Genomic DNA, 14,666 nt, shown 5'->3' on the forward strand with positions numbered 1-14,666 from the left:
GGCCTCCTCAGATGGCAGAGTGAGGAGCCTTGGGTGGAGCCTGCAGGCACAGGGGAAGCCTGGCTGGTGCCAGGCGCCAGGCGCGCACCTCGAATGAGCGGGAAACCTTTGCTGGGCTTTAAGCAGACAGGGATGCTGAGATGGGCTTTCACGTGACCCGTAGCCTTTAAACAGGTATTGGTGGCGATTCTGGGCGAAGGCAGAGCAGGGAGACCCAGGTAGGGCCAGTGCATGGGTCCAGATACGCACTGATGAGGCCGGAGCGAGGGCAGCCGGAAGTTCTGCCTACAGGTCCATGAGAGGAGGAGAACCTCGCGTGGGTGGGGAGTCTGGAAGTGTGCGCAGGGGCGGGTTCAGTTTGGCCTCTTCACACTGAGACTGGAGGCCCAGAGGAGGTGGCCCGAAGGCCATTTGGCACGAGGATGCGAAGTTCCGGGACAGGTTGGAGGTGGAGTTGATTGTGAGCTGTGGGCAGGGAGACGGTGTTTCAGTGCCAGTGAGGAGCGGCCCAGGGCCGAGCTGGAGGGAGAGAGAGCCTGGTCCCCCAGCCTGGGAGGAGGAGCGCCCGCAGGGCAGGGCCAGGGGCAGGGGCACCAGAGGTCACGGCTGCGCACGCACGCAGGCTGGGAGGGGGGTTTGAGGCAGGGTGGAAGAAAGCGCCCTTGTTTTTATCCAGATTTGATGTGGTTGGCTTCATCTGTGTAGTTACTGGTTTGTTTTAGAGAAACTGTTTCCAGTGTAATAAGCACAATAAATAATACGTGCTTGTAGGAGGCTCAGCGGTCCAGAGGACAAAGGATGAAGGTCTGCTGGTGTTACCTGCCCTTCCTCTCTCGTGGGTTGCTTTGCTTCAGTATGTGTCATTCCAGAGCATTTTGTGTGCATTCACACACACAGACACATGACTGCCCATGCCTGCAGTTTTCCTTTGATCCTTGTTTTCTGTTCGTGTTCTGCCCTGGAGAGCGTCCCATCCACATGGACGGTGTGGTGCTCACGTCACCTACTGTACAGTCCCTGGTGACCGAGCGCTGGGCTGTTGACTTGGCTGGTGTGCACCCTGGAGGATGCTCTCTTCTCGTTGCCGTTAGAGACGTTATTGAACATTAATCACAATCCAGCTGCTTTATGATATTAAGACTGGACTATCTCCAGGACTTCTGAGAAATGGCAAATTTAATTTGCCAAAATGGCAACTGCATGCATTGTTCTGTTCCAGTTTTCTTGGGCTTGTTGCCCTAGTTTTTTCTTTTTTTTCTGTTCAAACCATCACAGTTAGCAGAATTTTAAATGACTCTATCCTGGCAGCAGAATCATTCGAGTAAACACCCTGGATCATGTGTGGTGTCCTCATTTGGATGAGGGTAGGGTTCAGGATTTTATGGTTAGTTCGGAGTGTTAAGCCACTCACAGAGCTCCCAGAAACCAGGGAAGGCTCAAGTCTGGCACCTGATCACTTTCCACTAGTATTTAACCTGGGACCTGAGGCGCTGGGCCATCGTGAATGGGCTTCAGGGTGGATCTCAGAGGTTAAGGCTGGCTGCATGCTGCAGATTCCAGAATACGTTGTTTTTAGAGCAGGTGACTGGCAGTTTTCCTTCAGATCAAGGTAGTCTGGGAGGCAGCAGCGCGGGAGGGCACGCGGGAAGGGTCTGGGGTTGCCCCTGCACCGGCTCACTCACGCTCCATTGGCCAGGGGCAGTCACGTGGCCGTGGCGCGCTGCAGGAGGGGCTGGGCTCTGGTGGCCATGTGCCCTTTGAATTCTCATTCTTACAGCACTGAGTGTAGCGGAGAGCAGGTAGTGGTCAGCTACCAGCTGTCTCTCTGAGGTGACTGTGAGTTTCAGGAACTTGGCAGTGTCTGTCTGTGCTTTTTTCTTGGAAGAGGATCTGTAATTTAAAAAAAAAATTGATTCTGAAAGCAGTATGCGACCCTAAAACATTTTAAACCCATCAATTCAAAGACTGAGGTGAGAGGGTGTTATGTAATTGAGGACCACTGCCTGCTCGAAGGGGCTCAGTGTATCCCTGACCGAGTCAACAGCATGAGTGGCTTTGGTGTTCGTGCTGACCACAGTTAATCTGCTCAGAGATCACCTTCGGGGACACAGGTTTAGGGAGACAGACCCCGGTGGGCCCGCCAGTTCTCCCAGCTTGTTCTTGTGGAGGCCTGGGACTGCTGGTGAGGCTGCACGTACGAGGAGGCGGAGGCGACGGTCTCCCTGTGACAGATGCCTCGGTATTGAGTTGTCTGGTCATTTTAAAAAGTACTTTTTGAGAAGGTGATACGTTTTCATGGTAAAAGCAAGTATAATTTCCTCTTTATCTTTATGCCCCAGAGATAGTCTGTGCACATCTAGCATATTTCTTGAAAAAAGCAGATTGAATGCATCCTCCTCCTACAAATGGTGTGTGCCTAAGAAATTCTGGAGCTGCTGCCATTTAAGCTATAGAGTTTAAATCAGAATTTATAGGGTTTAAGAACATGTGTGTAACCTATGAATTTAATTTTATGCCTGCTGGAACTTAGCCACTTAAAGGAGCTGTCAGTAGACTCCTGGTTGGAAGTGGATGACCTGACTCTTGATTCGGCTGCTTCTGCCTGGAGCTGGGGTGGACTTGCCTCAGGACTGCGGGTGTGTGTGTGTGTGCGTGTGTGTCTTTGTGTGTGTATGTGTATGTGTGTGTGTGTGTGTGTGTGTGGCCGGGGCGGAGGGGTGGTGCTGTCCTGGAGAGTTGGGCACTCAGTGTCCGCCCTAGGGAACGAGAAGTCTAGCTGGGGAGGATAGGTTGCTTATGTCGTAAGCGTTTACTTACAGGTGATTAAAATGCAAAGTGTAGGACGATACAAGTATTACAGTGGCATTGGATCCTGACCTCCAGGCACCCAGCGTGCAAGTACCTTGTTTAGACCTGTGTCAATGGGTTGTGTCTGGAGTGACATGGCCTCGTTTCTCTTTCGGGAAAGGTGTGTCCGGGCCTAATTGGAGAGTTTCAGGGCAGGAAGAAAGAAACGGATTGTATTGCACACATGATGCTGTCTCAGGGGTGACAGTGGTGGGGGCCAGGCCTCGGCCCAGGCAGGGGGCTGGCGCCGCGGCCGGTCCTCGCAGGTGCCAGCCCTCCGCTCTACCCGCCTGAGGGGAGGGTGTGTGAGGAGTGGAAGCCGGCAAGGGGACACCCTTGTTGGAAGGGTCCGCCTGGGTAGCATCTGGAGGTATGATTGCCATGATTTTGGGAGTGTGGTGTGTGTAGTGGAGCTGAGAGCTGGTAGGGGCAGGTGAGGGACAGGACGTGTTCTGTGGGCAGGAAGGGGGCCTGGGACAGCTGGCTGGGGGGTGACGCGTTGAGGTGTCTTAGGAAGGTGACTTGCGGGGGGTGTGGGAAGGGACTGGCAGGGTGGGGGCTTGTCTAGTAACAAGGGACATTTTGATGGTTTGAGGCAAGAAGAGCCTCATATTGGACATGTCCACAGGCTCCTGGTGAACCTGTGGACACAGAACATGGCCTCAGTTTCCATCATTTCAAGATCACGGTTGTTCATCTCCCTCTCGGCCGTCTTGCTCTTGTTTCTAGGTGGCAGGAACACCGTCCTACACGAGTCTGATTCCGGCTCATCCACCGGCCACTCTGCTCGCGTCCTGGATGATGTCAGAACAGGACCTGGCCGACGTGGTGCAGATCGCCGTTGAGGAGCTGAGTCCTGGCCACCCAGGTACAGAGTTGGGGGCAGTCTGGGGGAAAAACCCAAAGGATCTTCTGTAAGTTTCCCTTCCTTCCCTTTAGTAAAGCAAGAGAAACATCAGGGCATGCTCAGAGCACGTGAGCACGTGAGCCAGTCAGCCCCATGGCCGTCCACCTGGTCCCTCAGCAACCCCCAGCCCATCCCTGTGCCCCGGCCGTCCAGCCCCGGCTGCCCTGGCCCCCCAAGCCCCTGTGATCTTGTCCGTGCCTCTTCCTCAGCTGCAGACCATCTGCTGCGTGTGTGGACACCTTCGAGGTGTTCCGTGCACGCGGCTCCCGCCTTCCTCTGCTTCTTCCCTGGGAACGGCGTTCACGTGGTTTGCACTGGTTTTCTTCCGTGTACACCCTGCAGTACTGGTCTTGCTGTGTATCGTGGCAGATATTAATACTTTTGTAGGGTAAGTTCCCAGAAGCAGAGCTGCTGTGTTTATTCAGAGTTTTGATAAGACGTTGGCGGACGTTCCAGAAGCACTACCCGGTTCTTCTGAGAGATGGCTTTTTCCTGCACTTTTGCCAGTGCTGGTAATCTTCCTTAGTTGGAATCTTAACTAGATACTAGACACTTCATAAGGGGAACTCTAGATTTCACTTTATGAAACACTTTGTCAGCACTTTTATTTTGTAAAAAGGTTTCTGAGTAAGTGTTCTTTTTTTCCATAAAGTTTTATGTGTTTAATATGTCTGTTAAGTATAAAATCATAAGCATACATAATTAAATCACAAAAATTGTTTTGCCTGTTTATTCTTCGTGGAATTGTTTAGTCATTAAGTCACGTCCAACTTTTTTGTTAGTCCGTGGATTATAGCCTGTCAGGCTCCTCTGTCTGTGGATTTTCCAGGCAAGAATACTGGAGTGGGTTGCCATTTCCTTCTCCAGGGGATCTTCCCGACCTGGGGATCTTCCCGACCTAGGGCTCAAACCCGAGTCTCTGGCATTGGTAGGCACATTCTTTACCACTGAGCCACCTGGGAAGCCCTCTTTGTGGAATAGTAGTATCGAAATGCTGACTCTTTTCCCCACAGAAAAGAGGATTTTCAGAAATCTCGAAGTGTGATGATGTCTATCTTACATGATCTCTTAGTTGGGAAATTAGTTATGTAAGGACAATGGGCAGCACGTGAATTTTAGGCTTGAACAAGCAATCGTGAAGAGATGGGCATACCCCTTCAGAAATGCGCCTCTTTAGTCAGTTTTCTGGGTGATGGACAGGGAGGCCTGGCGTGCTGCGATTCATGGGGTCACAAAGAGTCAGACACGACTGAGCGACTGGACTGAGTCAGTTTTTTTTCCTAATTTTGCTTCTGAATTGTTTATAAGAAGTACTGTCACCTGGTAACTGAAACAGTCAAAAACTTGGCAGATCCTTGAGCAAAGTCAGGGTGTCTGAAGTTAGCTGTTAACCCCAGATTTCTCTGTAAAAAGTGAACCGGTTTGTTTGGAGAGAGAACGTGCAGCCTTGACCTCATTTAGTGCCACTCCTCATATACCAGTGAACTGGAAACACAGCAGTGCTGTCACCAGGCATCACAGTTTTAAAAACAGTTGCTCACATTTTGTTGGGTAGACAATTTCTTTAGAAAGCACTCACACTGCAATACAATAATAAAAGAAAAATGGTCCAATTATATAAATTTTAAGTGTTTTTAGAAACTACTAAAATTTTATCAGTTTACTTGCCAAGTAAATTCTCCCTCCGTTTAAAAAAAATTTTTTTTTCTCCCTCTGTAGATTTCAGTCCAGAGAAGGATTAGAGGTGTCATTTTTGATCCTGGTTTTGTTCCATGTAGCTTCCTTAAATGGCTGCGAACTACAGCTCATGGCTGTGTAATGGGTACCTACTGTGTGCAGGGAGGGCTCTCTGAGGACAGGGGACCCGCCGTCTCTGACCCCAGGGACCCCCCCACACCAGCAGGCACTGTGCTGTACTCCCACATTTACATCTGGAGGGAGTTTAAGATTGAGATTTTTTTTTTTTTTTTTCATCTCTAAAATGTAAACTTTGTAAAATTTAAGAATACAGTCAAGCAACTAGAAGAAATAGAAGTTTCCCATAATTCTAGCAAGAGAACTGCTTTTGAGTTTTTGGCATATGCCATTTTTTCTTGACTTCCTGTTGAAATCAACATGCTCAGTTAGGTTCCTGTGACTTCGTGTGTACCCACCCCATAGCCACAGTCTATTTGCCTGTTTGCATACACAGACTCGATGGCAGCCTTTGTTGGGTCTGCCATTCCAGGTGACCGTGATGGCTTTAAAATGAACATTGAGTTTTTTTGTTTAATTTTAAAAGAAGTGCATGCAGAATTGTAAAACTCAAGGACAAAGAAGAGGATGAACTAGGGGCCCCACGGCTCATAGACAGTGTAACCAAGTGTGTGCCCCTGTTGCCACCGCAGGCTTGTCTCCTTGTCCTCACGTGCTTTGCTGCCCCCAGCTCGTCACCTTGAGGTGCTTCACGCTGCCAAGGGAGAGGAGACCAGCTGTGTCCCTGGTCAAGTCACTTGACTTCTCTGGACTTGATGTCAGAAAATTAAAAGGATTGGATTAGTGGTTGCCAGAGCCTCTTCATCCTCCCAGTCCTGTTTTAATCACCAGCTTCCAGTGGGAGTAAGCAGGCTTCAATGAAGGTTTAAGAACCTGTGTTGCTACCACAACACGTTAACTTAATTAAGTGGGAGCTTGTTCCTGCATATCTTACGGAGGCGTGTGAGGTGTGAATGCGCAATATATGGCGCCAGCCCTCTGGCTAGCAGGTTGCTTCTGGCCTCGCTGGCCTGTGGCTGGTCTCTGTCAGGTAGGGCTTTAGGTGTAACTTCGCCTCTGGAGAGCAGCTCAGTGCTCTCGCCTGGGACTCCTGAAGGATTCCTGCTAGTGTCTCAGGTCTGTTCAGTGTCTTTAGAGTTTTGAGACAAATCACCTGGCAAGTACAGATGTAAAGACATCAGGATTGGGACCATATTGTGTCAGCCCTGATCCTGGGCCAAGTGACTTATCAGTGGAGAAGTCGTGAAGCCCCCCTGGAAGGTGCTGGTGGGAGACCTCCATTTCAGACACACTTCGTGGGGGTGGCTTTCCCTGAAACTTACTGTGTTAAATTTGAGACTACTTTGATGACCAACACTTGAGAAGATGTAGTGTTCTGAGAGTGGTTTTGCTTTTGGAATAGGTGGCTGGCTGACAAGACCTTATTTTAAAGTTGGGAAGAAATCGTTATTAGCAATTGGTTTCTGTCGCAAAGGGTGGCTGGACAGAGCCTTGAGTAAGAAGCCTGCAGTCTCAGTGTTAGTATCAACTCACTGGCACATTAGGGAGATAATTTATCCAATATCTCAGTTTTTCTTGAGATTAAGGAGAGATCCTATTTTCTGCCTGACTGATAATTTTAAGTTAAATCTGTAAATAATAAAATATGAAACAGGTTGTGCTAATTCTCATTTAACCTTAGGTGACACCTTTATGTTTAAGGTGTTGGAATGGTTTACTGTCTTAACATGAAACAGCTGTTAAACCTTTAGTATTGAAGTGCTTTTGTCTCTGATTTTCAGTTGTATTGGAGAATCATGTAGTGACAGACGAAGATGAACCAGCTTTGAAACGCCAGCGACTGGAGATCAATTGCCAGGACCCTTCTATAAAGGTGAAAATATTAATATATATGGTTTTTTATATCTGACATGTTGCTGCCGTAACATTATCACAATTTGGGGTGAGGAGGAGCTTAAATCAATACCAATGTACTTTCTCACAGTTCTGGAAGTCAGAAGTCTGAAATCAGGGTTTCCCCAGGGCTGAGCTCCCTTCAGAAGCTCCGAGGGAGGGTCCCTCCTGCCTCTTCCAGCTCCTGGGGGGCCCCCAGGCATCTGTGGGCTTGAGGCCGCATCCCTCCAGTCTCTGCCTCCATCTTCACGTCATCTCCTCCATGTCTCCGTCTCTTTTCTGTCTCTTACGAGGACAGGGCCACCCTCACCTAGGATGACCTCATCTTACCTTGATTACGTCTGCCAAGATCCTGTTTCCAAGGAAGGCCTCATTTACAGGTCCTGGGGCTGAGGACGTGTACATATTGTTTCTCTGAGTCACTGTTCAATCCCCCACAAGGCGCGTACAGCCATGAATGTTTCCCCTTGAAGACTCACAGTATTTAACCAGGATTGTGGCCTCTTCTACACAGACCCATGGACCTCGCACGCTCGGAGGGAACACACACCATTCCCCCAGTGATGAAGCACTTGTGTGCCTGTTGTTTAGGGCACCTAAATTCTGTGGTTTGCTAGATGGGGCCTTGGATACCACTGGCTCAGTCAGTGGGCGATCGCTGTTTCTTGGCTTTATTTGTTGGGTCTGCTGTTTGCAGAGCCGCAGAGATGAACATCAGCTCCTGTGGGAAGTTAGGACTGTAGTGCAGAGGAAAACCAAAGGAGCTTTTAGTTGATTTATACACTATCGTGTTTGTTTCTGCTGTACAGCAAAGTGTGCATATACATTCCGCTTCTTTTAGATTCTTTTTCCATCAGCTCATTATGGAGTACTGAGTAAAGTTCCCGGTGCTGTACAGCTGTATTCTCTGTTTACCTGGGCCTTCTGTGTAGAAACGTCTGGCTCATCTTGTTAACGTGGAGCAGCAGCATGAACTTAACCTTGTGGGTAAAGACACATCCAGTTAAATTTCTATTTCAGATAAGTGTATAGAGGACCACTGGTTCAGTAACCCTACATTATATAGTTAAAAATAAAACGCAGTTAGAGTTTCATCACAGAAGAGGCTTGTGTGGTGAATAGCATAGCAGTCAGACGTGGATAAGGTCAAGTGAAAGCGGTCCTGCCGTGTCCCTGGCCTGTGAGCAGGGCCTTGGGCCGCAGCTGGAACCTGCCATACATGTCCTGGGAAAAGTGTGCTCACCAGGTTGCCAGAGCCCTGCAAAAGGGATAGATTTGGATGATTTTTGGTTAATATCAGTTGTATCTAGGAGACTTATTTAAAAGTGCTATTCTCTGCCTTTCTTTGTTTTATTGATTTGTGAAGTTGTGTTACTGGTATGTAATAACTGATGTTCATCCAAACTCCAGGCAGAATCATTTCTAATTCAGAATTAAGATGATGAAGTTTTACTGTTTAGAGAACTGGGGAGCCGCATGGTTGATGTCTTCAAATTATAAAAAATAGTGGGGTCATTAGTGATTTGACCTCGGGACTTCAGCTACCGGTGAGTGGTTGTCACGATGCTTACATCAGAGGAGCCTCGGACACTGCCTCTCTGCTGAACTGAGCCATCACGGGCTGGCTCCCGCCTGGCAGCCTTGTCCCGTGTCAGCTGTGAGGCCAGCAGGGGCGCAGCCACCTCCCTCTGTGTCCCCCGTTGACCCACGGCAGGAGTGGCCGCTGGGGGAGGGGGCAGCTCCCCACCGGGTGTTTGAGCCGGACCTTGGTCCCAGGTGGGGACTTGGGCAACGGAGGTGGGAGGTGCGACGGCTCTTCTAACGGCCACTAGGTGGCAGCTGTGCCGCTTCCACATGCGGGAGCCTCAGCACCACACCTCACCTTGGGTGGGTGTCCTGGGAGCAGGCAGGTTTCTGGGCTCTTTTGATGTTGGGCGTAATCTGTTTTCATAGAAGCATTTGACTAGTTTTATGTGTAGGTTTACTGATTAATAAAGTCAACGTCGTAAAGCTCACTTAGGTTCTGTGTTCTGTGGATCTTAGTGTAACTTAGAGTTGCAGCTGCTCAGAGCAGAGTCAGTCACGCTGTGAGTGGACAGGGTCCAGCTTGTTTCCTGAGACGCTGCTGCTCACAACTAGAGCTGGAGTGCCGGGCTCGTCCTGTGGGGACAGATGCAGCCGAGTGTGGGAGAGAGCTGCTTGGTATTCTTGGAACTGTCTGCTTGGACTTCCAGAGGCCCTTCCTGAAGCTCTTCTGTTTTTCTCTTGCAGTCATTCCTGTATTCCATTAATCAGACAATCTGCTTGCGATTGGATAGCATTGAAGCCAAGCTGCAGGCTCTGGAGGCCACGTGTAAATCCTTGGAAGAGAAGCTGGACCTGGTCACCAACAAGCAGCACAGCCCCATCCAGGTGCCCATGGTGGCTGGCTCACCCCTCGGCGCCACCCAGACCTGCAACAAAGTGCGATGGTGAGAGCCCCCTCCCCAGGCTGCGCCCTCGGCACGCAGGGTGGGACAGTAGTCAGGCCCGGACGAGACATGGCCTTTTCCGGGCAGCTGGGCCGTCCTCACAGCCTCTTCGTGGCATGAGGTGGGCATCTCTGCTTTGGAACTGGCCTGCCGGGGCTTTGAAGCTGGATGTGTGTTTCTTCTCTTTTCCTGTTCCATCTGGCTAGTCTTGAGAGATTCTTTGTCTTCAGAGGTAGCTTTTTATAAATTTCACTCAAGTATCAGATTTTCCACTCAAGCCTGTAGTTTTTATTGTGCCTCTTGGTTTTCTTCTCTGTTTAGAGCCTAACTGTAGTGGGATGTGCAGTAGTTCAGGTACTGTTTGAATCAGAGATTCGGGAGCGTGTGGGCCAATGTGGGGGTGTCCCTGCCTTTGACCGGAGTGCCTGTGCTTGGTCCCGGGCACCATCAGGTTCCGTGGAGACGAGTGGAAGCCCGGGCCGGGGTGGCTGCATCCATCCGTCCTGCTGGCGTTTCTGTCCTTTCCCATGAGGGGCTGTGGAGAAGTCTCATGGAGGTGGTGGTGACACCTGTCTGTGCTTGATGAGAGCTGGGACCTTTACCAAGGGTCTCTGGGCCAACTGCTGCCTCCTGCTGAGTGTGGAGGAGGCAGGGGGCCGCTGCTTAGGAGTGGGGGCCCCAGCCAGGCTCTGCCTTGTCTGCGGGTCCCCCATCTGCCCCCTGGGGATGGGGCAGTGCTTTTGGGGGCACGTGGGATCGGGGAGGGCGTTCATGGACGGGCCAGCGTCCATTGTCTGCCTGTTGGTTTGCCTGGGGTGGCTGTGGACGACACCTGCAGTGTGGGCCCTTGTAACTCTCAGAAGTGTCACAGTGTGCTGGGGACACTGCATGGCCCCCACACCTGCTCTCCAGCCAGGGTTGGGGAGGCCCCAGGGGTCTCTGTCCCCAGAGGAAGGCCAGGTGGTCTGTGCTGTTTCACCCAGCGTTTATACCGTGTCCTGATGGTCAGCCGTGTCTTTTCTCCCGTGGACACTTGGTGGAGCGTGTTTTCTCTGCAGAGAGACTCAGACTTGCCAGGACCAGTGCCGTTTTTAAAGAAAAATTTTTTGTAATGACCTCTTACCCTAAGATGTAATGTCTAGAAAACAGAACTCATAATTAAAAAAAACTAAAGGATGGTAGTGTATAGCGTATAATAATGTAACACATGTCATAATACGTAAAAGGCTGGGGGCTATGTCAGGAGGCCATGGATAGGCCCACGTCAGAGCTGATGACCGGGAGGCTGTCGCCCTGGTACTGGGATGCCAGTTGGTGGTGGAATATTACAGAAGGAGTGGTTCCTGTTAAAGTGACAAGTAAAACAACGTACAATTCTTTCTAGACTCAAATGATAGTAAAATTTCTGGAAAATTCACATTATGTTAAAATTATACAGAAATATTTTGTGTGTGAGTGTAGAACGCTGTGAGTCTGGGCTCAGCGAGTTAGAAGCCGGATTCTCACTCTGAACGTCTGGGACGTTTGCAGTGGGTGAGAGGTGGTGTTAGGGAGGCTTCTCGTGCCTCACAGGCTGTCAGCCCTTCGGTCTCTGCCCCTAGACCTGGGGGAGTCTCTCAGGCCCCCCTCAAGGACAGCTGCTCTGAGAGCTGAGGCGACAGTGAAGGCAAGCTTCCTGCCCTGAGTGAGGACAGCCTGGAGGCTTGTCTCTTTGTCACCATGTGGGGAAAGCTGTCCCTGGCGGCAGGGACACGATGTTCAGGCTCCCCGTCTGTGGTCTGTGCCGTCCCGTGGGGCAGGGGATGGGGACGAGTCTGCGGGGTTGCAGGTGCCACTGCGGCTGTGTGTGGACCCCGAGGCTGCTGGTTTGGGCTGCCCTGGTATCTGCCATGGGTGACACGGGGGTGGCGGGGCATGTCGTACAGTTGTGCTGAGTTGTGCTCGGCGTCCACGCTGCCCATCCTGGAAAGGAGGACTGCCCACCCTGGCCCCTCCCACAGGCCAGTGAAGGACCACCGTGGCCACGCCCGCCGGACTCAGGGGAGGCATTTCCAGGCTGCAGGGAGCCCCTTCTCTCCCCAGCGTTCCAGGAGACCCGCTAGCAGCCTTCCTGGGCAGAACCTCCCTTGCTTTGCTCTGCGGGGAGGAGCTTTGATCGTGCAGAGGCCTGTGAGCTGTTCTCTGTGTGCATTCACAAATAGCACAAGAGTAAAGTTTCCTCATGTGGGCTCAGATGTATAATCTAGTTCACACAACTCAGCTTTTCTAGTTTTAAAGAATCATATCCTCCTATTATCATATTATTAAATATACTTATTGGCAGGTTTATTAATATCATTAATGAAACCATTACTTATACCTATTAATGTGAGATTAACGGAAGAAAAGGTCATTTCTCTGTTTTCTTAGGTATAGTTTAAAATAGATTGCATATGAATGATTTTTAAAAGAAGATGTTAAATCTGGCACTTCCTTCCATGTAAGTTCTAAAAAGGAAAGAAAAAAAAACTGCCAGTAGTTGAAAGCTGTTAACAAGAAAATTTGGGGAGAAGTAAAGGACAAGAGTTTAATCCTAGTACATCAATGAAAAAGAATATACTTAAGTTAGAAAGTGACTAATTTATAAACACATGAGTAAATGAGAAACGTATGTCTTAATTGTGGGTGGTAGAGCGCAGAGAAGGAAGTCTCCAAAAACAATTAAAAATTGTTTAATGTTCTGAGTAATGAAGTACTTCTCCAAGTACTCTGGGCCTCAGATATTTAAAATAAAAGAAGTATGTAAATCCTGGATTATTTTATATCCAGATCGTGTATTTTAAAAAATAACTGACGTTTCCTTAGGCCCCTCGGCGTGGTGGAGAGTGTGGCTGGGCAGTTCACCGTCTTCCAGGACAAGCGAGGACCACCCTGAGGAGTTGGGAGCAGGACTCTGGGTGGTGGGTGAGGAGGCGTCCAGTGCAGTTGAGCCAGCCCGTCCTCCTCGAGAGGCACGTAGGGCCCAGAGCAGCCCCAGCCCACTCGCCTGTGGGTTGCTTCTAATGAAAGTGGGCCCAGACTAGACTTTGCTATCAGCTCTGAGAAGTTTTTTTTTTATTCTCTTGGGTCCCCAGAGCATAGAAGCCAGTGGACTGCTGCCAACTCAGTTGGCATTTTTAGATTCAGATTTTTCAGATTCTATACCTGAATGAGATTCTTTAAATAAATTCAAGAGAAAAGAAGACAAAGAAAACCTTTTTCTTTGATGCTCAAGCTTAATTATAAGAAACACACCTGTGAGGTTACCTGGGTGGTGTGTCATCCAGCGGTGCTGTTCTGCTAGGGAGAAGGAAAGTGGCCTTGAATTCTCAGGTGGGTGCGTTTTTCCTTTCTTGTGAGTGTACCACACTTTGGGATTTACTCATCGTGATTCTAGGCATAGCAGTGTGAGGCTCTAACACTGAAGCCATGTTGCGCTGGCACTGGAAGTGGCGGACCTGAGGCTTCCTTTGCTGAGCTGCGTGACTCAGTATGTGACAGCTTGTCCGTCCTTCATGCGTTGCCGTGAGCATTTCAAGATTGGCCTCCGTTGTGCTATGAGGCCTGGAGGGATCAAGTGTGTGTTCAAGGATGTCTATGTGGACTAGTGTAAAACACCCTTTCTGCACTTGTTTGAAGCCAAACGTTGGGCTTCCTCTGTGGCTCAGATGGTAAAGAATCTGCCAGCAATACAGAAGACCCATATTTGATCCCTGGGTCTGGAAGATCCCCTGGAGAAGGGAATGGCTGCCCATCCAATATTCTTGCCTGGAGAATCTCATGGACAGAGGAGCCTGATGGACTGTATAGTCCATGAGAGTTGCAAAGAGTTGGGCACAACCGAGTGACTTTGACTTGATGCCAGACACAGCCAGTTGAAGGATGTGCAGTAGTTAGGACTGAGCTGAGCCTGGGGTGCAGGCCCATTTAGGGTGCTGTCCTGGTGGGTGCCCACTGAGGGGCCAGCATGAGTGCCCCTGTGCAGTGCGGAACCCAGGGAGCAGTCCCTGGTGCCCATCGAGGTCCTGTGGAGCCAGACTTCTCGAGAGCGACTCAAAGCCAGCTGGTTTGTGCTGGTTTGTTTTTTTGAACTGAACATACTGATTAACTAGAAAAATGCTTGTGTTTCCTTTAAAAGCAATCAACTTTTATTCTTTATTTTTTAATATAGAAACGGTTTACTTATGTTTTTTGAGATGTAATGGACATATACCAGGTTTTTATTTTTAAAAGCTTAAGCATTTCTTATAAAGCTTTAATGTGTTCCTATAGTTTTTAAACATTTGTAATGAATCAGAGGTTTCTTTGCATACTCAAAACTAAAAATAGAAGTGTTTTTTTTTTTTTTTTTTTTGGCCATACTGCGTGGGTTGCAGGATCTTAGTTCCCGATCAGGGATTGAACTGGATGAGTGATTATTTTGAGTTGTAAAAGGATCAGTGTCAGCAGAGTGTAATGTAGATGAGAGGGAGGCAAACAGTGTTCCAAATGTTTTTCAGTATTCTGCCGTAACTCCCCCCATCACAGATGACAAAGTTGGGCATCGTCGTGTGAGCAGAAATAATGCCTGACTGGACTGCCTCACCCGGGTGCTGACCACGATAATCAATCGACAATCTATAATGGGAAGAGAGGAAATCTTATCTGAACCAAACTGAGGACTAGCCCAGAAGACAGCCTCTCAGATTACTCTGAGGAACTGCTCTGAAGAAGAAAAGCACAGTTTTAAATCTTATCAGAGCAGAGAGCATCAGACAAGTCAGGGATTCGCTCCT

General features: G+C 49.3%; 1 protein-coding gene across 7 annotated transcripts in view; it reads left to right on the forward strand.

The window, feature by feature from the left end:
* The window catches only part of BANP (BTG3 associated nuclear protein), a 68,784-nt gene that overhangs the window by 14,287 nt on the left and 39,831 nt on the right, over positions 1-14,666 (forward strand). For all 7 annotated transcript variants that reach the window (XM_059876665.1, XM_024978177.2, XM_024978178.2 and 4 more), the window contains exons 2-4: positions 3,577-3,715; positions 7,291-7,382; positions 9,674-9,873. In XM_059876665.1, coding sequence (XP_059732648.1) covers positions 3,577-3,715; positions 7,291-7,382; positions 9,674-9,873 — 431 coding nt within the window. The remainder of the gene's footprint in view (positions 1-3,576; positions 3,716-7,290; positions 7,383-9,673; positions 9,874-14,666) is intronic.

Source organism: Bos taurus, chromosome 18 (genome assembly GCF_002263795.3).
Source record: "Bos taurus isolate L1 Dominette 01449 registration number 42190680 breed Hereford chromosome 18, ARS-UCD2.0, whole genome shotgun sequence".
Lineage (NCBI taxonomy): Eukaryota > Metazoa > Chordata > Mammalia > Artiodactyla > Bovidae > Bos > Bos taurus.